At 41.2% G+C, this 24,762-nt stretch overlaps 1 protein-coding gene and 1 long non-coding RNA gene across 4 annotated transcripts in view; both read right to left on the reverse strand.

Annotated features, from left to right (window-relative positions):
* The window catches only part of LOC117832576 (dedicator of cytokinesis protein 3-like), a 267,287-nt gene extending 243,020 nt beyond the window's left edge, over positions 1-24,267 (reverse strand). For all 3 annotated transcript variants that reach the window (XM_034711939.1, XM_034711880.1, XM_034711804.1), the window contains exons 1-2: positions 23,893-24,267; positions 20,770-20,879 (exon numbers count right to left, since the gene is read on the reverse strand). In XM_034711939.1, the coding sequence (XP_034567830.1) occupies positions 20,770-20,806 (37 nt within the window). In that variant the 5' untranslated portion in view covers positions 20,807-20,879; positions 23,893-24,267. The remainder of the gene's footprint in view (positions 1-20,769; positions 20,880-23,892) is intronic.
* On the reverse strand, positions 796-1,685 carry LOC117832865. The gene is made up of 2 exons (XR_004635280.1): positions 1,581-1,685; positions 796-1,497 (listed from the first exon to the last, which is right to left on the reverse strand). It is a non-coding gene; the product is annotated as an uncharacterized LOC117832865 (long non-coding RNA).
* Positions 24,268-24,762: the final 495 nt, after the last annotated feature.

The following is a 24,762-nucleotide window of genomic DNA, read 5'->3' on the forward strand; positions in this document are numbered from 1 at the left end:
AATATTCTTATTATTGCTATTATTTTTATTTTTCTGACTTATCTATTTTTAAACTGTGAATTCCAATTCCATTTCCAGTATAATTTATTTTACTTATTTTTGCATCTTTATTCTCTTAATTTTCATATAATGTAAAAATAAAACTCAGCAAAAATGATTTACTTTGACTTTAAGAAATAAAATATCATTATAAATAAAAAATAAAAATAAAAAGTATGTATTTAAAAAAATTAACAAAAATACATACTTTTCCATGGTATTTTAATTTGTTAAGATTCACCTGTACACTCCTGAATGAGCCCACATTAAGTTTTAAAAGACCTTTTCTTCCTCCTAACATGTCAAATAAAGAGTCTGCTTAACAACCCAAAGCTTCAAAATAAGACCCAATTAATAACTCTCCAGCAACTGTCCTCTAGCATAGTGTTGCAGCTAGGTCTGATTTATCTGTGGACAGTGTAGGGGGTCCAATAAAGTCAGGACTCTAGTAGTTTGTTGCCTTAATAAAACCAAACTGCAGCTGTTTGAAAATTGTAACCATCTTTTATGCAAGTCCAGAATCAAAATGTTAAGTTTTATTTTCATAGTCTAACAGGAAGTTGCTTTATCATTGTTAGCTAAAGTGCAAAGCATGGGGGTTGTTTGGGGTAAGAGTGGAACTTACTTCTCAGGGCCCCAATGGAGAAAGGGGCCCTCAATGAGCCTGAAAATAACAACATAGTCTTTGTTTGTATTTTTTTCTCTCTATGTCATAACTACGTCAAAAATAAAGAAATAAAGCTATACAAATGAAAATGATTTTCAACTCTTTATCTGCAAAAAATGCAGAGTCTCCCTTTCTAAGAAAGCCAAATAAGGATACTAAAAAGAAAAGAAAGGAGAAATACAGAAAGCATGCTCAGTGAAAATGTGCTTTCAAACTAAGAGAGAACATAACTCACACAGTTACACAATGGTGCAGATTGAAGGTTGTCAGCAAAAGTCTCTTTGATAATATCTGTGTTGTATAGATTTAGTGGGGTTCAGGATCTAATGTCATATCTTCATGGCTTCCTGCTGCAGAGTCCTGCTGTTTCACACACGTCAGGTTTTGGATCTCAGGGCCGTGCAGTGACCCAGCTGCTGTGTTAGTAACATTAGGATGAGACAGCGTGTTGGTTTAGAACATGTTCGTGGGAGAAAGTCTTCACTTACTGTTTGGGTTCAGTTTTTGACCTTGCACATGTCAGCTACTATTGATCCAGTACTAGATAGACAACAGGTCTGCTCTGTCTTAAGCTGAGATCAATAAACTTAAGAGGAGGGATTTGTTGACATTACAGAAATTATGACTCTCTTGAACATACTTTGAAGCAGCTGCAGGACTGCAGACCTATTGAACTAGCAGAGCTTTTTTAGGCACTGATCAATAAACACAGAGACAGGCAGGCTGGCGTTGCATTTCAGGAAAGTGAGGTGCTCAGAGCTGTTAAGAACAGCTGACGACTGCTTTCTGTCCTGATCGGGGAAAGAGAGTGAAGGTGAGCAACAGAGAGGCAGGGAATGAGGGCAGAGAGGAGAGGAGGTGTATAAAAACCTACATCAAGAAAATAAAGGATGCAGTTTGTGTGCTGTCATCACACTACAGCATGTTAGAGGTTATTTTACAATCCTTTTTTCACTTGTTCAGGCTGATGAGGTTTTTCTCTCTCAAATCTGGCAGCTCAAAACTGAAACAAATAAAAAGTGAACAATCATTACAAAATGTATGAAAAAAGAGAGTAAAGGAATGGACTGTGCTCATTTAGCTCTTTCTCCAGTTAAACCACTTAAAGCAAAAGTTACGTCACATTCACCCATTCACACTACGTTCATAGACTGATGGCAGAGGCTGCTCTTTTTTGAATGACGAGTTGGTTTGCAATGTAATTGACAAAAAATACCATTGAGATGACGCACATGTTTGTTTTTATGTCCCCAATGATAAGATGATAATGATATTTTTCTTTGTACTGTACAGTATACAGTCTGTAATATAGAATACTTCATTCCCTATACATTTCTTTCAAAATCTGTAACCTATGGCTATAGTCCTCATCGCAGAGGACGCCGGTTCGACTCCCGACCCTTTGCTGCATGTCTTCCCCAAGCGGCAACCTCCTGTCTCAAAATATGAAGCCAATGCGGAAGTGCTATAAACTGCAGTTCATAGAGCGTCCACTTGAGGCTGGCAGCAGAAACATCAGAAACCATATACACACCCATTCAAAGAAGCCGATCTTTACAGCAGAAATAAACATGTTTACAGCCTGGTTCAAAAACCGCTTAGGTCTGAGTAGATCATTTCTCTATCGGCACACATTGTACGGGGGACATGACTGACTTGACTGACAGGCGGGAACACTGTAGCTGTTGGTGAGGAGGCTCAAAGCTCGCCTCTTTACCTCACACTAACTCGACAGAAGTTAGGTTGAGTTCAGCATTTCCAATATGGCTCCCGCCGACAATTAGCTTCAAAACAGCACTTCAGAAAGAGATGGGTGACGTCACGGATGCTACATCCATTATTTATACAGTCTATGGTCTTCCCCCACTCTATGCTCCCCATGTTTCCTGTGTCTCTTCAGCTGTCCTATTAATAAAGGCAAAAAAAGCCCAAAGATATAACTTAAAAAAAAACCTGTTTCCTTTTACAGTTTATGGTCTGAACAGGATAAATCACTGCTTTAATCAATATAAATTCAAATTCAAATTCAAAAACCTTTATTAACCTCAAAAAGACATTGAGGTTTCCCTCATTTCTAATATCATCGAGATCACAGGCACAAAAATGCTAAACGCTGTATGAATAAAGTTTTCACACTCCTTAATGAACATTCTGGATGTTGACATATGAAACAGTTATGCCTACAGTGACTGAATATTCATTAACTCTTCCTTAGTTTCTGATACAGAGGTAAGGTTTGATTTCAAATGTGAGACATCTAACCAAAGAAGAGTCCAGACACCCTGGCTCAGTGTTTTTAACAAGAGAGAGCCAGTTCAAGCTTCAAACCGAGCTGCCTGTGTGGTTTCCTTCAATCACCTGCAGAATACATGGTCCCAGTTTGACAGTCTATCTAAGATGAAACATGTCCCATCTCTCCCTCTGCTCAGTCACACCTGCCAGACACCAGTACAGCGCTCACACTCTCAGCAGCACCGCCCCAGCCCCCACCTGCAGGCTCCGGCTGGGTGTTCAAGATACTATCTCATCTCTCCTGAAATGTTCAAACACATCTGTGAGGAAAGATAAGGTCAGAGTCTGGACTTGAAACTTTCTGTTTGGCTGCTGCAATAAACATTTCAAACCTCACGCAGCTCACTCTGATTACAGCTTCAGAAATGTGCCGACATATCAAGTGCACGTGAACCAAAGTCAATCCTGGACTGAGACTTTTTCAGGCCTTAGTCGTCATCAGATTGAGATCCTGATCAAAGTTGTTGATCAGGGTTGTTGATCATGGTTGTTGATCATGGTTGTTGATCAGAGTTGTTGATCAGTTGTTGATCATGGTTGTTGATCAGAGTTGTTGATCAGTTGTTGATCATGGTTGTTGATCATGGTTGTTGATCATGGTTGTTGATCAGAGTTGTTGATCAGTTGTTGATCATGGTTGTTGATCATGGTTGTTGATCAGAGTTGTTGATCAGTTGTTGATCATGGTTGTTGATCATGGTTGTTGATCATGGTTGTTGATCAGAGTTGTTGATCAGTTGTTGATCATGGTTGTTGATCAGAGTTGTTGATCATGGTTGTTGAACATGGTTGTTGATCATGGTTGTTGATCAGAGTTGTTGATCATGGTTGTTGATCACGGTTGTTGATCAGGGTTGTTGATCAGAGTTGTTGATCAGAGTTGTTGATCAGAGTTGTTGATCAGAGTTGATGATCAGAGTTGTTGATGAAAGTTGTTTATCATGGTTTTTGATCAGAGTTGTTGATCAGAGTTGTTGATCAGTTGTTGATCAGAGTTGTTGATCAGTTGTTGATCAGTTGTTGATCAGAGTTGTTGATCAGTTGTTGATCAGTTGCTGATCAGTTGTTGATCAGTTGTTGATCAGAGTTGTTGATCAGTTGTTGATCAGTTGTTGATCAGAGTTGTTGATCAGTTGTTGATCAGTTGTTGATCAGTTGTTGATCAGAGTTGTTGATCAGTTGTTGATCAGTTGATGATCAGAGTTGTTGATGAAAGTTGTTTATCATGGTTTTTGATCAGAGTTGTTGATCAGAGTTGTTGATCAGTTGTTGATCAGTTGTTGATCAGAGTTGTTGATCAGTTGCTGATCAGTTGTTGATCAGTTGTTGATCAGTTGTTGATCAGAGTTGTTGATCAGTTGTTGATCAGTTGTTGATCAGTTGTTGATCAGAGTTGTTGATCAGTTGTTGATCAGTTGTTGATCAGTTGCTGATCATGGTTGTTGATCTGAGTTTGTTTGCAATCCTCTGGAAGGAAGCTGAGAAGTTGGACCGTTGTTATGGCGATAGTGGAACCAGTCCTGCCAGGGTGTCTGCGGAAACTGAGTGTAACCATAACAACGACGGAACTCTCCTCTAGAATGCTGCTGTGTTTAAGACCCTCAAGACACACACACACACACACACACACACACACACACACACACACACACACACACACACACTGGCTGACTGCCAGCTAGAGATACAGCCCACATCCAAACCAGAACAGAACAGCACACACTGTGAGGCTGAGAAAGTTTCCTCTGACACATTGAACCACAAATTAAAACTTTATGATTTGTGTTTTCTGTTAAACTTGCTCTTCTCACAACTTCATCTCATGTTTCAAAGGATAAACCATCTCGGTGCACATAAAGTAGAAATAAAATCTCTGCTCAGACGGAAGCCAGCTCACAAACAAGAACCATGGGGGGTGAGGGAGGAAGTGGAGCAAGGAGAGATCGTTAGAGAGTACATTTTACAGTTAAAGTTTCAAAGTATTTTCAGAGTTGAGAAAATGTCGTACAAAATATGTTTCTTGTCACTAATGTAGTCATTCTGTTTGAGTCAGTCATCCTGCAGTGCTGAGAGGCTTCCTGTCAACAGTCTCCAGGTCAGGACTGAACAAAACGTCTATTTAAGCGACCTGTGAATGAGTCTGTGACAGAGGGCGGAGCAGAGAGACACATGGCTGAAGAGCAACTTCAGCAGCAAACAAACAAAATCCAGCAGTTTTCTGCACGTATGTGCGACGATGTGAACGTGTTTATAAGTTCTTTATAAACATGTAATATAACATAATAATAACTTCTACATTTTCAGTTTGGCTGCTTTGTTTACTTTGCAGGAGCTCTCTCTCTTTCCTTTATCTTTATGTCGATCAACCATTGCTGCTCGATCTTGAGGGGGGCGCTGGCCATCCATAGGGGGCGCCGCATGCACCCTAAATGAGTGAGGAAGGAAATTTGAAGATAATATGAAATAAATATTGTTTTATCTAATATAATTTGGTGTTAAATTGCAGAGTGATGTCAGTAAACATTTAAAAGCTTGTGATTCACTTTTTTTTTTAAATGGTTTTAAAAGCAGTTTTTTAAGTCTATACCTCTTCATGATTTACTTGTTTTTGTTGTTTTCTTTACACTTTGGAAGCTGTTAATTTGATTAGATAGAAAATGTAGGCTAGGCTTAAATAAGCATTTTGCTTCTTGCTATTCCTTTTCCGTCATCACTCAATACATTACTGTTGCTTTGTTGAAAGTGTCTGTACTGTGAAAATAATTGTGTTATATAATGACTGAATAAATTCTACTACTACTACATTATGCATTTTGAAATTGTATAATGTTTTAATGCTAAATATCAGTGTTATTACCATTTTATTAATATTCTTTCAGAGGTCATTTTAAAATAAAGGAAACGTGTAAAACATAAAGCTCTATGTCAGTTTCTTTAGGTGTATATGTGATATGATTGTTGGTGGAGTTGGTCATAATATAGGGCTACCAGTTGAAATCTTGCCTAGGGCACAAAGTCGGTTAGGGCCGTCTCTGACTGTGATGTTAGTTTAAAAAGGGGAATGACTTATTAACAGAGTGATGTGACAGTGGGAAATTGCGATTGTTAAAGTGCAGATAGGAGGAGTGACAGATTAAAGCAGTGGGCTTGGGTAGAATGGAGGGAGGCAGAAAGCGGTAGCATAGTAGTTTAGAGATATTTGGGGACAGTGATTGAAATCTAAACTCTAAAGAAAATCTGAGGGGAGAGCAAAAAGAGCCACCACCGAGTCCACAGGCTCACTGATATCAAAGCTCTGGACACAGCTTACAAAGTCTGGGCGAAGGCAGCACACTGCTGTGTGGTGATAAAACGGGGGCATTTAATGGCAGCTTCGTTAACCCTTTACACTATGCAACTAAAGCAAGACTATGAACAAGCAAAGAAGCAGAAACCTGCAAGAAAACAATCTGGGATTTGCATAAGACACAACATTTGTATTTAACACATTTGCAAAAATGGATACTAGCTTGCTTGCACACACACACGCAGAGCAGAGCAGAGAGCAGATCAGGCAGAGGGTTTGTGATTTGAAGTGAAATGTGTAAATAATGTACTGATTGTTATGGAGAAAGGCAATTAAAGGACGCAGACAGACATTGCTGAGGGAAAATCAAAAGTAAAAACCTCCTGGAGCTTTTTACTTTCAGCTTCTCTCTTCTTGCCTGCTGTTCAATATTCAGCAGGGCTGCCTGAGGGTTCATTTCAGTTCTGGATCTGGTGCACGATTCATAGTTGGTGGTGTACATTCAGTGAATGAGCCGTACAGCGTAGATCAGCTTGTTGCTGCTCGTGATGAACTTTCCGCCTACAGTTTAAAACCCTTCAGCCTCTTCATCGTGACTTACTCTCAGCTTCACCGAGAGCGAAGAGAGAGAGAGAGAGAGAGAGAGAGAGAGAGAGAGAGAGAGAGAAAGAGAGGACAGAGTGGAGGCGAGGATCGAATAACCTCAGTCACTGCTATGCTGGGTGTGTTTCAGCACCAAGGACAGCGGCCAGCAGCTCTCAGGCTCCATCATACCTTCGACTTTATGATTCGTCACAGGTTTTGAGTTTAACCAGTAAAGATGGAGGCAGAAGTGTTACGCCCTCTTTAAATACTTCTCACATAAAAGTCTGTTCAGCAGTATTCAGCCCTGATGTGAGAACCAGCACAGTCTACAGCTACATCTGAACAAATCAAACCATCAGCCTTTCACTGCAGCTGTACATTCTGCCATTTCATCATGTGCTTGTTCACTCATAGACTGTATAATACATGGGCATACTCTCAGTGACACCACCCACTGCTTTCTAAAGAGGCGTTATGAAGTCCAGAGATAGCAGTCGCCTTATTAGAAACGCTGACTCCAACTGACATCCAGAAAGTGGGGAAGAGGGTCGAGGCGGGCCTTCAGCCTCCTCGCAAACAGCAACGCACCCCTAATTTACATAACTCTCAGCCTTAATATAATCAAAAGAAGCTGCTCTGCATAAAGTATGAGGTATAGAGACCAACACCATTTGTTAAACCTGGCTCATAGCTTGTTTATTTCTGCTGGTTTTAAGACTCTGATGGGACTTCCTTGGCTTTTGGAGCCTGCATTAAGAGGACACTTGTGAAACTGCAGTTTTTTGCACGTACTGGAGTGCTGCTTGGTTTTACTCTGTAAATCTTGCAAAAACTAAACAAATCTGCTGTTCTGATGTGAAAAAAACACGAGCTCTCTGTCACTGATGCTGATGTTTTTTATATGTACAGTTTATTTTGGGGTATTTTTGGCCTCTAAGTGCAGTTTTTACTGGATTAATAATGCATATTTTAGTCTGTTAGTCTGTTGTTTGCGTGCAGTCTGGGCATGTTTGCATACATTTGCTGTAAATGCAGCTCCTCCTGCACTGCCTCTAGTGAAAGTTGCCTACACAGAGAATAAAACATGAACCAGCTCAGTGAGGCATTAGTAACCTGAGCGTTCACATCAGTGCTTGATTACAGCTGGTAGAAAAGCCACGAGAATCTCAAAGGCTTTCTGAAACTCAATTTTACTCCACCTCTTCTTCCATTTCCTACAATTCTCACATGTAAGATCATCTGCAGAAGGAAAGCGCACCCATACAGATAAATTCAAATATGCAGATTTATGAAGATGGAACTAATGAGTCAGCGGCATGCTTTTATGAAAGCCTAATTCACCAAATAGACTGAGTCAAAGCTAATAATCTGAGTGAAACCAGAGTCTGGATTGAATGAATTAGTGCAGGCTTTAATTCATCTGTTCAGCTGTTCGTCACTATTTATTAGAAGAACCAAGAGACTGAAAAGTTTGTTGTCCTTTGTTGTTTCCTGAGTTTGTTATTTCAACACTTAAGACACACACAGAGACACACAGAGAGACACACTCAGAGACACACACAGAGACACACACACATGTAGAAACACACTGAGAGTGAGAGTGAGAGTGAGAGCAGTGTGTGTCTGTTCAGAACAGTGGTGATGACTTCACCCTTATAATCCCCAGATGGAACACAATAACAACAACAACACATAACCAGCTCAGCACCTCTCCCTCCGTCTGTTTATTCACTACATCTTTATCCTGCCTCTGGTCCCTGCTGTGTACCTGCATCTTGATATCATGTATGGTCAGTCTGAACTAATGTCTATTAGGGATGGACAATGATTTTCAAATATTCAAATATCCATTCACTTTGTAAAAATCGATGAGTTACTTCGTATATTTTCGCAGTTTAAAACTACAATTTTTCATCGTTTTTTACTGGTGCCTGGTTGTAATACTGTATTCGCGCCAAACAGTGGCTATAGAGCGTCTTAAAGCTGTTTGCTAACCGCATTGGCAGACAGAAGAAGAAGAATGCAAACTGCATTAAATAGCAAAAGAAGAGGAAAACATTAGCGATAGTTGCAGCAATTTTCTCAGTTTCTGGATCTCACACCACTACACACGTATTTCCAGAGACTGAGCAAGGCTGTAAAATTTAAACAAACACGCCACACCGGGTCACACAAACACCAACGTAAAGATCGAGACAGACGCCGTCAGTGTCCACTACGAGCAGCACCTTGTTTTGCTGCTGGTTAACGAGTCTACCAATATAAACGGGCTGTTAATGGGACAGCTTTCTGTGTGTGCGTGTGTGTGTGTGTGTGTATGCGTGTGTGTGTGTGGGTGGGAGGGTGTCGAATAGATGCCAATGATTATTGAATAGTATTTTGGCTTGAAATGCCCATCCCTAATGTCCACTCATCCTGGGTGTGATGTGAAGCTCTGTGTTTGTGCTCCAGGTTGATTGATCCTAAGGCAAGAAAAAAACGTCTTGAAGTAGTTGAAACCTATAAGATGAATATATTGTCAATCATTGTTGCCTTTATTAAAACACATGTAATGTAGCAGTTATACAGTGACCTAAATCCTTTTATTATGAGCTGCTTTTAAACACGCAGGCTTATATTCTCCTGTAGATACATGACTGTCAGAAGTTTCCGGAGCAGAGGACTGACCTGGTTAGATCTCAGTGTCTGGGGATCTCCGATCTCTTCCCAATTAGACGTGTTTCTCCTCTGAGAATAGCTTTTATTGTACAGAAGCTGTATGATTAAAGCTTCAGATCTGGGTCAGACAACACTCTCGCAGGAGCCATAAGTTCTGTTGATGCATCTCTGAGATCGGTATAGATTACCAAGACTCAAATCCTGACAGTTTACAGTGACCAAGTAGGCGGGGGTGGATGCTAAATACTGTAATGCAGATTAGAGTTATATTTATAAAAACAGTTACTGGCAGGATTCATGTTATTCATTAGGATAAGCCTGGAGGATTTAGAAAAAGACACACAGCCTCCCTTTGCTACCCAGATTTATTTTGAAAATCACAACAAGTGATTTATCCTCACAGAGACGACTCCACTCTCTACGATGCCTCATCATGTTTGTCTAAAAACTGTTCGTCGTAGCTGTGGGTCAATATGACTGACAGAATCTATCAATTCATAACTCTAATCATCAGTCCTTAAGTCTGTACATCTGCTCCAGCAAAGTCATCAACCTGTCAGTATCTCCTTCATTCACATGTTTACAGAATCAGGGCTGCACGATAACTCACAGCTTCATCAGCAAAATCAAGACTCCTATTTAGCATTATTTAACAGTCTGAATCCATCTGTGTGAGCAAGGGACTTTCTGCAACAATCAGCATGTGAACGCTTTCACACTATTGTGATGCAGTCAGATGAAGCTAACCTACCAGACTTTCACTTGATGAACACAGACGTTAATGGAGTCACTTCCATGTTTGCTAAGTCCATGTTGCTGCTCCCTATTTGGTTTAAGACAAAGAGAAGACCAACTTCAGACAGCTCATACTAAGTCTTCTGATCGCCTTACATCTATGATTGAATACCTTTGAAAACCCAACATCTCATCCTGACTTTAGAAATTGTGTACACCGTTGAAATCTATTGAAAAGTTGATGCTAATATGAGATAAATTAGAAACACGAGAGAAAATCTGGTAGAAAACCTGATCTAAATTATGCAGCTGAACCAGCAGGTGGGATCTGAACAGACAGACTTTGAGCTGGTTGATACATTTTAACCAAGCGGCAACCCCTGGCTGCAAGAATTAAACCCAATGAGGAAGTGTTTAAAAACTGCAGTTCATTGAGTGTCCGCTTGAGGCTGGCTCCGGAACTACCAGAAACCACATACACACAAATTCAAAAAAGCCGATCTTTACAGCAGAAATAAACATGTTTACGCCTGGTACAAAAAACAAGTGTAGTATAGCTAATTTCTCTATCGACACACACTGTACAGGAGGGGGGGGGGGGGGGGGGGGGGGGGGGGGGGGGGGTTTATAACGCAGAAGTTTCGAAGATATTAAGATTACAAGGTTCCCATAATGAGAGGCACAGCTGACTTGACTGACAGGCGGGAACACTGTAGCTGTTGACTAGGAGGCTCAAACTCCACCTTTTTACGTCACACTAAGTTAGGTTGAGTTCAGCATTTCCAATATGGCTCCCGCCGACGATTGGCTTCAAAACAGCGCTTCAGAAACAGATGGGTGACGTCACGGATACTACGTCCATTATTTATACAGTCTATTATTCTAACATCTGATTATTGATTCAAATATGTAAATTACAGCAGAGAGATGAAACAAATGTATTGAAAAGATTCTATAAAGCCGTACACGGGGCTGGTGCAGAAAGAAGGAAGGGGTTGCCTGTTTACTGTGTCACCAGGGGACGTGAGATTTACTGCATTACACAGCACTCAAACCTCCACAATTAAAGCTTAAATTAGAGAATAGAATGTGTGTGATGTGTGCTTGTTAACTCGTTGCTTTGAGATGTGATTAAAAAGGCCAAGCGAGCACCCTGAGGAGATGAGACGGAGAGGAGGAGGAGTGATGGGCTGGGAGCAAAAGCAATCAGCTAGATGTGCTGTCAGTTTTCATCTGCGATGTTGATACCTCCGCAAGTAGGACTGGAGAAAATTCTTTCTCGTCTTAATGGTTAGCCAGTGGGAGAGTCAGAGGAGAACAGACATGGAGAATCATTCCTCAGCGATATTAATGTTAGTGTGTGAAGCTTTGGGCGGGAGCGTCAGTGAGCTAAGGAAGAAACACTTAAGTCTCCACTCTCCATGAGGATAAATAAAAGACATAAAAACACATCTCACATGCATACTGGATGTTTCTTTTTCAAGCTCTAATATTTGCAAAAGCAGTCAGGCAATCATTGAAGGCAGCCTTTACCATCATTTAATGGCTTCCATGCTGGTGTCAAGACAAACAGTGTCTGAAGTATAACGCATGATTTGAAGAATAAACTCACCAAAATAATAATTAAATGCTTGGGTGCAAGTCAATCTCTGTTCTCCTTAATTCAGTGACTTTTAATGAAAGCAGATGAATGAAACACAATCTAACTGGCTGAATATTAGTATGCATGTTTTGTTAATCAGTTGTTTCAACAAGGTAACAAACTCTGTATTTGGCAGCTTGTTAGCAGCAACTCAGTGTACTAATGTCCATACTTAAAAATGTAAGGTCTTGGGGCGCCGTTGGCCTAACGGTCTAAGTGCACGCTCCATATACAGAGGCTATAGTCATAGACTGTTTAAATAAATGGATGTAGTATCCGTGACATCACCCATCTGTTTCTGAAGCGCTATTTTGAAGTAAATCGTCAGTGGGGGCCATATTGGAAATGTTGAACTCAACCTAACTTCTGTCGAGTTAGTGTGAGGTAAAGAAGCAGGCTTTGAGCCTCCTCGCCAACAGCTACAGTATTCCCGCCTGTCAGTCAAGTCAGCTGTACCTCTCATAATGGAAAACTTGTAATCTAAATATCTTCGAAACTGCCACGATATGAAAAAATTCTTCCCCTGTACAGAGTGTGCCGATAGAGTAATAAGCTATCAAGACTACACAGATTTTTTGTACCAGGCTGTAAACATGTTTATCTCTGCTGTAACAATCAGCTTTCTTGAATTGTTGTGTATGTGGTTTAAGGTACTTCCGGAGCCAGCCTCAAGCGACCACTTCGTGAAACACTTCCACATTGGCTTCAATTCTTGTGGCCGTAGGTTGCCACTTGGCTATAGTCCTCGTTGCTGCATGTCTTCCACTGCTCTCTGCTCCCCACATGTCATGTCTCCCTCCAGCTGTCCTATCCAACAAAGGGCAAAATGCCCAAAAATATAGAAATAATGTAATGTGTTGTTTTGAGAGACGGCTTGAGTTTGGTCAGCATAAAGACGATTCATAGTAAATAAACTAACTTACTGGTGATCGTTTAACCCGACGAGCATGTCTTTGGACCGAGAGAAGAAGTCTGAGCACCAGGAGAGAACCCACGCATGCACTGGGAGAACTCTACACAGAAAGACTCCTGTCCTGAGGGCACCGTTAGCCTAGTAGATTAAGCGTGCGCCCCATGAACAGAGGCTATAGACCTCGTCGCTACGGCAGCGGGGTTCGACTATGTTGAATGTCTCCTCCCGCTCTCTGCTCCCCACATTTCCTGTCTTTCTTCAGGTGTCCAATCCAATAAAAAGTGAAAATGACCAAAAAATATAACTTAAAAAAAAGAGAAAAACTTCTGTCCTGCTTGAACCAGGGACCTTTGGCTTGAGGCAAACACACTGCAGCCCCAGTATGTTACCAGTTTCTTCCATTCATTGTAGAATCCAGATGCATTGTTGAGCATTCAGTTGCTTTGTTTCTTAAGTAAATTATTAGCCATACAATTGTATTGTATTAAGGGTTATTTATTGAAATTTTAAAATAAGGACAAAAATGTCTCGTGGTCTGGTGAAAAAAGAGCAGCAGTTTTAGCAACATCCGAGCCTTCACAGAGCCAGAGGGTGACTCACAGACGGGAGGAACACGTGGTTTGTGTGGAGGTCGTTATATCATGTTGTAAGATGTCAGAGAGTTCGCTCCATCACCTCGGACGAGCACGGATCAAATGAAATCATAGTTTTTCTAACCGGACGTCTCCAAAAGCAAGAACTCAACATGACAGATGACCACAGGCCACGGCAGCAGAACGTGGATCCAGCTCAGGATAAATAGGTCAGATAAAAAAAACACAGACAGAAAAATAAACAACAGACTCAGAAAACAAAAGGTGAAGTGCCTGACATGGGGAGGACATTCAGTACGTATCCGTCACTTTGACTGTGACCCACGTATATCGCCTCATGTGCTGGGACCAGAGATGTGCTGAGGACACACCAGTGTTAGAGCCGTCCTGTCCACTGGTCCAGTATCTGACAAACATCTGGGCATGGGTTAAATGTGTGGAAGTCTCTATGTTTGTGTATGTGTGAGCTTCTTTCTGTAATCATCCATCAGTCCTAGAAGTTTTTCTTTTTTAATATTCTAATGTCTTGTTAGTTTTGAAACAGGTTCAGTAGAAATGTAATGTGCTGGAAACAAAGGAACAAGAGTCATGCAGGCGTGAAAGGTGCTGCACTTTGACCTACGGCAAGTTATGAATGTTTGTAAATTACATTACTCAATGTTATGAATGAAATGTTTTGAAAAGTCTAAAAAAGCTAATGTAAAGAGGAAGTCAAAATGTACTTTAGTTATGTATTTTGTAAAATAGATGGACAGCGTTGCTCCGCCTTTTCCTGTTGTACGGTTTTGAAGCCAAAAAACCCGGTTCCAAATCACAGCCATTGTGCAGCCAGAGTCTGCGCTGTAGAGAATTTCTGTGTTGCCACCAAGCGGCAACCTCCGGTCTCAAACTATGAAGCCCATGCAGAAGTGTGATAAACTGCAATTCATTGAGAATCCGCTTGAGGCTGGCTGCAGAAACACCGGAAACCACATAGACACCAATTTAAAAAAGACGATCTTTGCAGCATTAATAAACATGTTTACAGCCTGGTTCAAAAAACGGCTTGGCTCTTCGTAGCTAATTTCTCTATCGGCACACACTGTACGGGGGATGAATTCTTTTCTAATGCGACGGTTCAGAAGATATTAAGATTACGAGTTTTTGCCCAAATAAGGACATGACTGACTTGACTCCCGGTCGGGAACACATAGCTGTTGGCTAGGAGGCTCAAACTCCGCCCCTTTACGTCAAACTCTGCCTGGTTGAGTTCCACATTTTCAATTTGGCTTCCGCCGTCTATTTGCTTCAAAACGGCTCTCAGGAACAGATGGATGACGTCACAGATACTACGTCCATATTTTATACAGTCTATGGTTGCCACCGTGGTTGCCAAGGTAATTTCTGTGTTGCCACGGTAACAAGTTCCGCCCTACAGCGTACATCACGAGATTCTACGGAGTTTCCCTCTACGGCAGCTGTGAATCAAAGCAAACCCAGAAGTAAAACCCTGTTTTTTAACCTCTAATAACTAACGAAAAATAAACTTTTCAGAAAAAAGAGGCCTTGAACACAAAACAGTCAAACAATAACTACATATCACCACAGCATATGGATGTGAGAAAAAAATTCGTATGTCATGTATTTATTTTTTAAAGTTTGACCGCAGCCCCATTCAAATTAATGGGGGAGACAGAGTTTTTGACCTATACTGCAGCCAGCCACCAGGGGGAGCAGTTTTCGTGAAAGCCTCACTTCCAGCCAAGCGAGCTGCACCCCTGATTTTTACCCATCCATCATCTCCAATGGCCTTGCAGCACTCCTAGTTTATCACCTGACTTCAACAGCACTTAAACAAAGAACAAATTTGTATCCATTGCTGTCTCTCTCTCACTGTCTCTCTCTCCCTGTGTGTGTGTGTGTGTGTGTGTGTGTGTGTGTGTGTGTGTGTGTGTGTGTGTGTGTGTGTGCGTGCGTGCGCATATTCACATATTTTAACGGGTTTAATGTATGCATTTTTACTTGTGTGATATACTGATATATTGGTCCATGTGTTTTTTGCCCAACTCCAGGTATATCTCTCGATTATGCTGAACGGCACTTTTGCACGTTTGTAAAACTTTATGCTCTTGTGATGTATTGTTGTTTTCATTGTCATGCTATCATGTACTGTTTCCATCTGTTATTAATCTTTATCACTTGTTTTGAACTCTATTTTGACCTGCCGGGGACTACGGATGAGGATTAGCCTTATGGCCAACTCTGGCATATTTACATGGATGCTATGCTGAAATGTTCATTAATATGCACTGTCCCTTTAAATAAATAAATGAATGAATGAATGAATGAATGAATGAATGAATGGACGGACGGACGGACGGACGGACGGACGGACGGACGGACGGACGGACGGACGGACGGACGGACAGACAGACAGACAGACAGACAGACAGACAGACAGACAGACAGACAGACAGATAGATAGATAGATAGATAGAAGTGTCCAGAAATAATACTAGAGTGGTTCCTACAGCACTGTGTACTAAAGTGTTGAGCCACTGACCGAGCTGCTGTACTTGATGAGATGAGAGCGAGCGCAGACTGGGACCACATATCAGATTAAAAACAATGACAGTCTGGTAAAATGTCTTCCCTTAAGAAGGTGTATTTCACATACAGTCTGTCTGTCTCTGAGCCTGTCTGTCTGTCTGTCTGTCTGTATGTGTGTGTGTCTGTGTTATCTGTGAGTGTGAGAACTGAGTGCTGTGCTGTGCAGCCCTGGGGGAGGTGAAGCTGCATTCAGGAACCTCTATGGGCGCCACAAAGCTGCATTCATCCAACTGAATAGCTGTTTTCTACAACCAGGCACTAGTCATCCCAACTCCATTGGAACGCCTCTATGAGTTACCACTCTCCCTGCCTTGGTATGCAAAGCCTTATCCAGCAGAAACACAAACGCTTGGATTAACAAAAGACACAGAACACACTAACATGAAAAACACAGGAGGGCTACGTGACTCCCCTGTTTCAAAATGACAGGCTTTGTCTATTCTCATCCTTTTATTTACAACAGGGAGTTATGGATTTCCTGTTTTCTTTCATCCTTTGTGTGCTCTGCCTCCTTCACTTCCATATGCCAAAGATGATTTACTGTCATGAAACAAGTCACAGACAGATGCAGTTTGTCTATGACGTACAGATGGATGGTTTTAAACAACATGATCCAGTGCTGGTTAGGCTCCAGTGTTTCTGAGTGTACTGATTTCAGTCTGCTCCTTTGGGTCGGCATGTGTCTTTGTGATGGAGTAGGTTTTTTAGTGTGCTCACTTTGAACTAACTTTCTTATTATCAAAATGTATCTGGGGTGGCTGTGGCACAGTGGGTCGTCTCTCAATCAGAAAGTTGGGGGTTTGATCCCAGCTACTACTGTCACAGGCTGAAGTGTCCTTGAACAAGACACTGAACTCCTCATTGCTCCTGGTGACATACTCAGCGGTGTGTGAAAGCGTACGAAATACTAAATACTAATGGTCTCCTACTAGAGATAAAATATAAATGTGACATGTAGTGAAAAGGCGCTTCTTGAGTGGTCAGAAAGATTAGAAAAGCGTTATATTAGTACAAGTAAATTTACAACATCAGTGTTGAAGAGCAACAAGCTCCATGTTTGACATCTTTTTAACACACGACTGTTTTAATTACTTGATTCTGATTGGTTAATTAAGACCAGCAGTCGGTTATTTCCAAGCAGCAACCTCGGGTCTCAAAATATGAAGCCCATGCAGAAGTGTTAAAAACTGCAGTTCTACGAGCATCCACTAGAGGCTGGCTGTAGAGACACCTGGCCTGAGTAGCCAATTTCTCTGTCGGCACACACACTGTGCAGGGGGTGAATTTTTTTATAACGCGCCAGTCCAGAAGACATTAAGATTACCAGTTTTGTTCATTGAAAGCTGCTGTTGGTAGGAATGGTGTAAAATACGTTCCTTTTTTTCTGCTGGGTTTGGAGAAAAAGTCATAATACCCATCAGTACTCATCAGTAAGTGCAGTCATTTGAGACTATTGTGAAATCTGTGTTTTCCAATGCCTTTGTATCAAGCAATGATATTATTCCCCTCGTTCCCGTTATGACGGCCCAATCACAGCTAATCTCCAATCCTCCGTGCTGGTTGGTTAAGGGGCGGCCCCTACTACGTACTCCGATTGGTTATGAGTCCGGCACTATCATGTGCGCGCACAGAGAGGGGAAGGGCGTGGGGGCCAAGAGGAAACCTGTTTGGGAGGGATAGTGTTGACATTCAAAGTCCCTCTCTCTGAACAGAGAGTTACTCCGTGACTACCAACAGCAGCTTTGAGGACATGACAGACTTGACTGACAGGCAGGAACACTGTAGCTGTTGGCGAGGAGGCTCAAAGCCCGCCTCTTTACTCACACTAGCTCGACAGAAGTTAGGTTGAGTTCAACATTTCCAATATGGCTCCCACCCACGATTGGTTTCAAAACATTGTTTGGGAACATATGGGTGACGTCACGGATACTACGTCCAGTATTTATACAGTCTATTGTTATTTCTAAATAGCAGACCATAACTATGAACAGACTGTTGCTTGTGATGCAGACTCTGGAGAAATACTTAACATATAAATACTCAGACCTCAGTCTGAGCATTTATATTTTCTTTGCATTTTCTTAAAAAAAATCTGTTACCTGGTTACCAATAACAGAAATGGACAGTGGAGAGGTTAAAGGTACAAAAACTACTACAACAGAAAAATCTACAAAACTGAAGATGGTACATGAAGTAAACACTCCACAGAACACAGCATGGGACACCGTCGTGTTTGAGGACTGAGAAATGGAACAGACTCTAACTGTGACAAGGCAGAAAAACTCCATCAGGTGCTGCGCTGACTCATGAGGGCCTGTCCACCTCGTTTTACTTCACCGTGAGTGGAAACTTTGTAATACGGTGAGCACAATTGCCAGGGAAACATGACCCTAAATGCCATAAGATCCTGCCTCAGTTAGGATGGAGGATGGTTGAAGCTGCCTGTCTGTATTTTGCATGAAGAATGAGAGTGTAGGATGTATGACAGAAGCTTACTGCCTTCACTAAGAGATAATAAGTTCATATTCTGCACATGTTGCGGTCTCTATGGTTGCAGCTGTGAGGATGTGACAGTATCATCAATGTGTTTTAGAGTGGATTTCTCCTTTACGGTATAACAAACCCCCTCCTGCTGTGAAATACATCATGCCTCATGTGAACTGTTCATCTACAAAGGGCAGTATAAATAGATGCCTTCCCACACTGTTGCACTGTCAGATCTGTTGTCCTTGTATTATGGCTCCCAGCATGCTTTATGAAACCTTGAAAGCTGTGATGCAATTCTGGTTTTTAATGTTAAACGGCTGCTTGCAGAGCAGATCAGGATGCCTCAGCATGAAGCCGCTGTGTGAGTCTAATGAAGGTATCAAGCTGCAGAGACACACACACAAAAAAACAGTCTCATTCAAATTCAGGTAATGTCTTGTTCCAATTAACAGAGTGCCGGAGTCATGATTCCCCACATTGACTTCCTGTCAGCGGAGTCCCTGCTCCCTCTCAATACAGACGGCTCTGTGGAGTCCCTCCTGATCGGCCTCTTGGAAAAGACCGGGGCAGCTGTCAATCGATCGCAGTGACTATCGGGGGCGAGTTCTGGCACCTCATTTAAAATCCTTACGCCAATTTTGTTGGACCGTGAGAGCTACAATTGTTACTCACACCATGCCTCCACTGCACTGCAAGGGTGGGGTCTGAGGCTCATTCATCAAAAGATATCAAAGAGTTACGTTTTCATAATAAACTTCAACTTCAACTGGAGACAACAGATCTGACTCAGCATCAGGTCTAAGCTGCAGGGTGAGAGGTTCATGATAGATGCTGGACTGGAGTAATGAGGTTGAAGGATCTGTTGTCAAAACCAAAGACAGGAAAAACTGTCAGTGTTGTCTTCATAAGGAACACCAAAGTCTAATCTAAAACCTACATCCAGTCCAGCTTTATACCTTTAATCGCAGCACTGGATGACTGCTTTTGACTGACTGGACTGCACTGTAATACAAAGGTGTGCACACCTCTGGCTAAAGGAGAAGTTTTTGCAGGTTACTGGCTCAAATAACTGCTGCTTTGACATCAGAGAAGAGCGATAGAACAGGTGTCATACCAAATGAACGTCTCCACCTTCAGTTACAGTAATTAAATCAGAACGATCACTGGACCTGTATTGCCTGATTAAAAAAACACTCTAATGATTTCCACACAGGGGTCTACAGAGATTCAGGAGGAAGAGCACATGGAGTTCATTTCTGCAAAGCTTCATCAACAAGTTCACGAAGGTAGAGGAGAAGGACTGCTGAGGGTTCAACGCAATCCTCCGTCAAGTGCATCTTGACAAGTGGCATCTCAACAAGTGCACGAAATGCAGCAAGAAACAACAGAGAGGGAGAGAGGAAGAGGAGGATGGATTCAGACTCAAGAAATCCAGCAGTTTCACAAATAAGGCTGCAAGTGTGTGAGGGGTGGAGAGAGAGAGAGAGAGAGGGAGAGAGAGAGAGAGAGAGAGAGAGAGAGAGAGAGAGAGAGAGAGAGAGAGAGAGAGAGAGAGAGAGAGAATATTGAACAGTAGATCATTGGCTAATGGGCCCTGATCCACCAACTCTCATCTGCAAACATTACTCCTATTACACTGTTACATAACAGTGATTGATAAATCACTGCAGCAGTCACCTGCTCTATATTGATACTGTTGTTCTCATCATTTCACTCGTTTCCTAAAGCTCCTTTATATTGCATATCCTGATTTGATGATACTGCACAGCTGCCTTATTTAACCACACTACAATGACCGTTCAACCTCAATCTGCATCTCTAACAGGAAGGATACTGAAACAAGCACTCACTTCAAAGGCCACAGAGACCAATATGATAAACACAAACAGAGTCAGACTAAAGGTAAAGGTGGAATAGGTGACACCATGAGTAGCTGTGTCACAGAAGACTCACTCTCAAATGTGTGATATGTAGATAACCATTTAAAAGTGACTCCTATCATATATGGAAAGATTGTAGCCACAGCATAAAAACATCATTAAGTGCTGCAAACTCCCTGCAGAGTACCAAACACCCACAGGAGTCCCTTCACAGCGAAACAGAGGATCTCACAGAGGGGCTTAAAGCAGCAGAATGAATCTACAGATACAAACCATACATCTTTAATTTAAAAATAAATCTCCTTTTCACAGCAGCTTGATCAGAGTCACATCAGGTCTGGTCCTTTGCGCAGGACAATCAGCATCCTCAGAATAAACAGATAAAAATCATGGATGTACTCACCCACTCCTATCTTCTCGTCCTCCGTAGGCGTCCACATGATGCCCCGGTGCACAACAGAGCCAAATCCCAAAGAGAAATATCACCACAGGATGCGCCGCTACATGGGAATCCTGTGCAGGTCTCAGCAAAGAGGGCAGAGACAGGAGGAGGAGGACCAGAGAGGGAAAGTTTGCTTCAATTATTCAGGATGATGAGGGGAAAAAAACACTCTTCAGGTGTCGATGTTATACAAGGTGCAGGTGTTTTAAATAACGAGCAGGTGATGTGGTGTTTTATATCCTGTCAGTTTTGGAGTGACGCATGGCGCACTGTGTGTCCATCTCTGTCAGAGCTTCAGCCGAGAGCTCCACATGCAGGAACACAACACAAATATAAACACAGATCCTTCAGAGGCAGTAAACAGGCGGAGGAATCCGTTCTTTCTACAAAGGATGGGCAGCACTAATTGCTTAGGGCAAAAGGCTGCGACTCGGCCACTGTGCCACAAACGCTGCAAATCCCAACACGATTGCAGGATGTTTAAAATCACAATACACCAGGATCCTGTTTGAGAGCAGAACAGCTACAGTTCCATGTGGATCTTTCCCAAACGAGGACGCAAGACAGCACACAAGTCCATGTTGGAGATTCCGGATCGTCAAGTTTGGTCCTGCCTCGTCTCTTGCCTCGCAGGAATCCCCTCCTCAATCAGAGCCACATCCTCAGCCTCCTCAGATCCCGTTATTCCGATGTCTCCTCGTTTATCTGAACGCACGCACAGCTCCTGCTGTAGCGTCGTTTCTGGTCCCCGTCGCAGCTGTCAAACTTGTCCAGTCCTGTCCGGTCTGTGCCCAATGCCGGTCTGAACCATACAGTCTATGGTCTGAACCGACCGGAGGGGGGAGTCGTGCGCAGGCAGCAGCAGCAGCAGCAGCAGGGAAGCCTGACATCAGTTTAAGAGGATCAGGCGCATGAAGAGTCTACAGATAGAGAGGGTTACATGACCGAGAGAGGGAGATAATGTGTGTGTGTGTGTGTGTGTGTGTGTGTGTGTGTGTGTGTGTGTGTGTGTGTGTGTGTGTGTGTGTGTGTGTGTGTGTGTGAATGAGTGTTGGTCCGCTGCACCACTCGATCCTAAAGGTTAACCTTGGTCGCATGACGCGTGGACATTAATTCAATCCTCCTGGTCCACTAAACGAGATACATGCGTGGACACAAACACTGAGGATTACGCACGCGATAGACACGCTGATGGCGCAGCGTCCCTGTATTGACACGAACACTCAAGAAACATGCGTGTAACACAAACTCACACACAAACATGATTTAACATCACACGCTCAGAATGAAGACACACACACACGACCTTACACGACTCGTGTCGTCACTCCACAACTTGACATCACAGTGACATCACAGTGACATCATCTCTGTCACGTTGAGTGATTTACAGTAGCCTATAAGTGTGCACGTGTCGATATCCTGCAGAGCAGCGCAGCACAAGTGTTCTTCGTGTGTATTGCGCCCCCGTGTGTTTAACTCTGGCCAACACAGTGACAGTGGACTGACAGCTCTGCAGCATACGTTACCATGGTGATCTACTATGGGGCAGCGTTTGTAAAGTTGTGCACACTGAAAATAACAAGCAACACTTCAACACATTTGACTCCACAACGACATGAAAATGAAGAGTGAATTTTTAAAAGTTACTTTTTTTATTACATTTAGAGGAATATTTGTGAACTTCTTCACATTTAATTTTGTTGTGAAAAATATATCAAGTCAAAATCATTGTTAAATCCAAATGCTAAATATAAATCTAGACTAGAATAAAACCAGACTATGCCTATGGAAATTAGACCTTAAATGTGGAAAAATATCTTTAGTATTATAAACGCATTATATTAAGTGCAGTATTTAACTGTTGTTATAATTACATTAAAAACGTTTGGTGAAAGTTTGCTTCAATTATTCAGGATGATGAGGGGAAAAAAACACTCTTCAGGTGTCGATGTTCAACAAGGTGCAGGTGTTTTAAATAACGAGCAGGTGATGTGGTGTTTTATATCCTGTCAATTTTGGAGTGACGCATGGCGCACTGTGTCCATCTCTGTCAGAGCTTCAGCCGAGAGAACGTCCCTGATCCTGATCAATCTCCCCATGAAAGACGATGCTTGGTTTGTAAAAATTATGTCAGATGTGAGAATGAAATTAAAAAATAAAAAATAAAAAATGACCTGAACCCCAGACTGATACCTCCAGACTGATACCTCCATATTTCTTTTCTTATTTTTTTGCCAATTAAACACATGCTTAACTTGTACATTATTAATTAATTACTGTGGCTTGATTTACAGCATGACACTACATGCCAAAAGTAATAAGCTCATTGTAAAGTGATATTAAACATTAGTAAAGAAACTAAATCTGTAAAATTAAATTAAATTAAATTAAATAATAATAATAACAATAATAATAATAATAATAATAATAATGATGATGATGATGATGATGATGATGATGATGATGATGATAATAATAATAATAATAATAATAATAATAATAATAATAATAATGAATTGGAAATGAAATTTCCTCGATAAATGGCTTGGCGTAAAGCTGAATGAAAAAAAGACTTAGTAGGAGAAAATGTACTGGCAGAGCTAAAGCTGATGTAAGAGGAAAAACAAACATGAACATTACTAATCACAAAAAATGAATGTGACACTATTTTGACAGTAGATTAAGTTTATAAGATAAAGAAACTATTTGGTTTTAGCTCCTCAAGTTTACTGCTGCTCTAATATAACACATGATTGTTTTCAACTGTTGGTCCCAATAATTTAAACAAGACTATGTTAAGGATTTATTTCAGACCGATGTGTATTTATGTATTCATTTTTAGAGGTTTAAAGTTGTCTGACATTGCATTAACAAAAAGACCAACAAATGAAAAACAGATGAATTTAAGACTAACTTATCGTTGTTAGCTTGTTTTACATCCTGTGAAATAGCTGGTTTACATTAGTTAACCGGGTCAAGCCTCATTACACTAGATTACATTATGTAAAAATGTTCTCAGATATAAATCAAAAGTCCAAGGGAGATGTAAAGGGAAAACATATCTATATTTGTAAGACTTACCTTGTAGAAACTCACTTGTTACCTCCACTTAGTAATCTAGTGTTAACCAGCCGCACACTGTGACTGCTCTGAAGCTCTGTAACCATAGACTGGTCAGATTGACCATTAGCATCTGGGTCCGATGTATGCTAACGATGCTAAACCGAACAGTTAGCATCTAAAGTTAGAGGTCAAATAGACTTTTAATTCAGATATACTGTCACAAGTTTATCTCGCTAATGTTGAACTAAACTGTTGGAATTAACTTTAATTTTTGGAAAGTCGATGGAAAGTCGAATAAGCAGTAAACCTACACATTATTTCTGGCCGTACTCTTATCCAGTCTAGATATTAGCTTAGTTATTAGCTTGCTAGGCATCAGCCAAGAAATAGACATTAGTTCACACTACCAGTCAAAAGTTTGGACACAACTTCTCATTCAAGGGTTTGTATTTATATTAATTATTTGAAACACTGTACATTAATACTGAAGGCATCAAAACTATGAAAGAACATATATGGAATTATTTAATGAACAAAAAAGTGTTAAACAAACTAGAATATGTTTTATAATATTCTGTAAAGTAGCCCCCTTTTTCCTTCATGACAGCTTTGCACACTCATGGTATTCTCTCAGTCTGCTTCATGAAGTGGTCTCCTGGAATGGTTTCTAATTAACATGAGCCTTATCAAGAGTTCATTTGTAGAATGACTTGCCTTCTTAATGTGTTTGAGACCATCAGTTGTGTTGTTCAGAGGTAGGGTTAGTACACAATGGATAGCCCTATTTGACTACTGTTGTAATCCATATTATGGCAGAATCATATTATTTCATAGTTTTGATGTCTTCAGTATTAATCTACAATGTTGAAAATAATTAAAATAAATAAA

This window comes from Notolabrus celidotus, chromosome 1 (genome assembly GCF_009762535.1).
Source record: "Notolabrus celidotus isolate fNotCel1 chromosome 1, fNotCel1.pri, whole genome shotgun sequence".
In the NCBI taxonomy this organism is placed as follows: domain Eukaryota; kingdom Metazoa; phylum Chordata; class Actinopteri; order Labriformes; family Labridae; genus Notolabrus; species Notolabrus celidotus.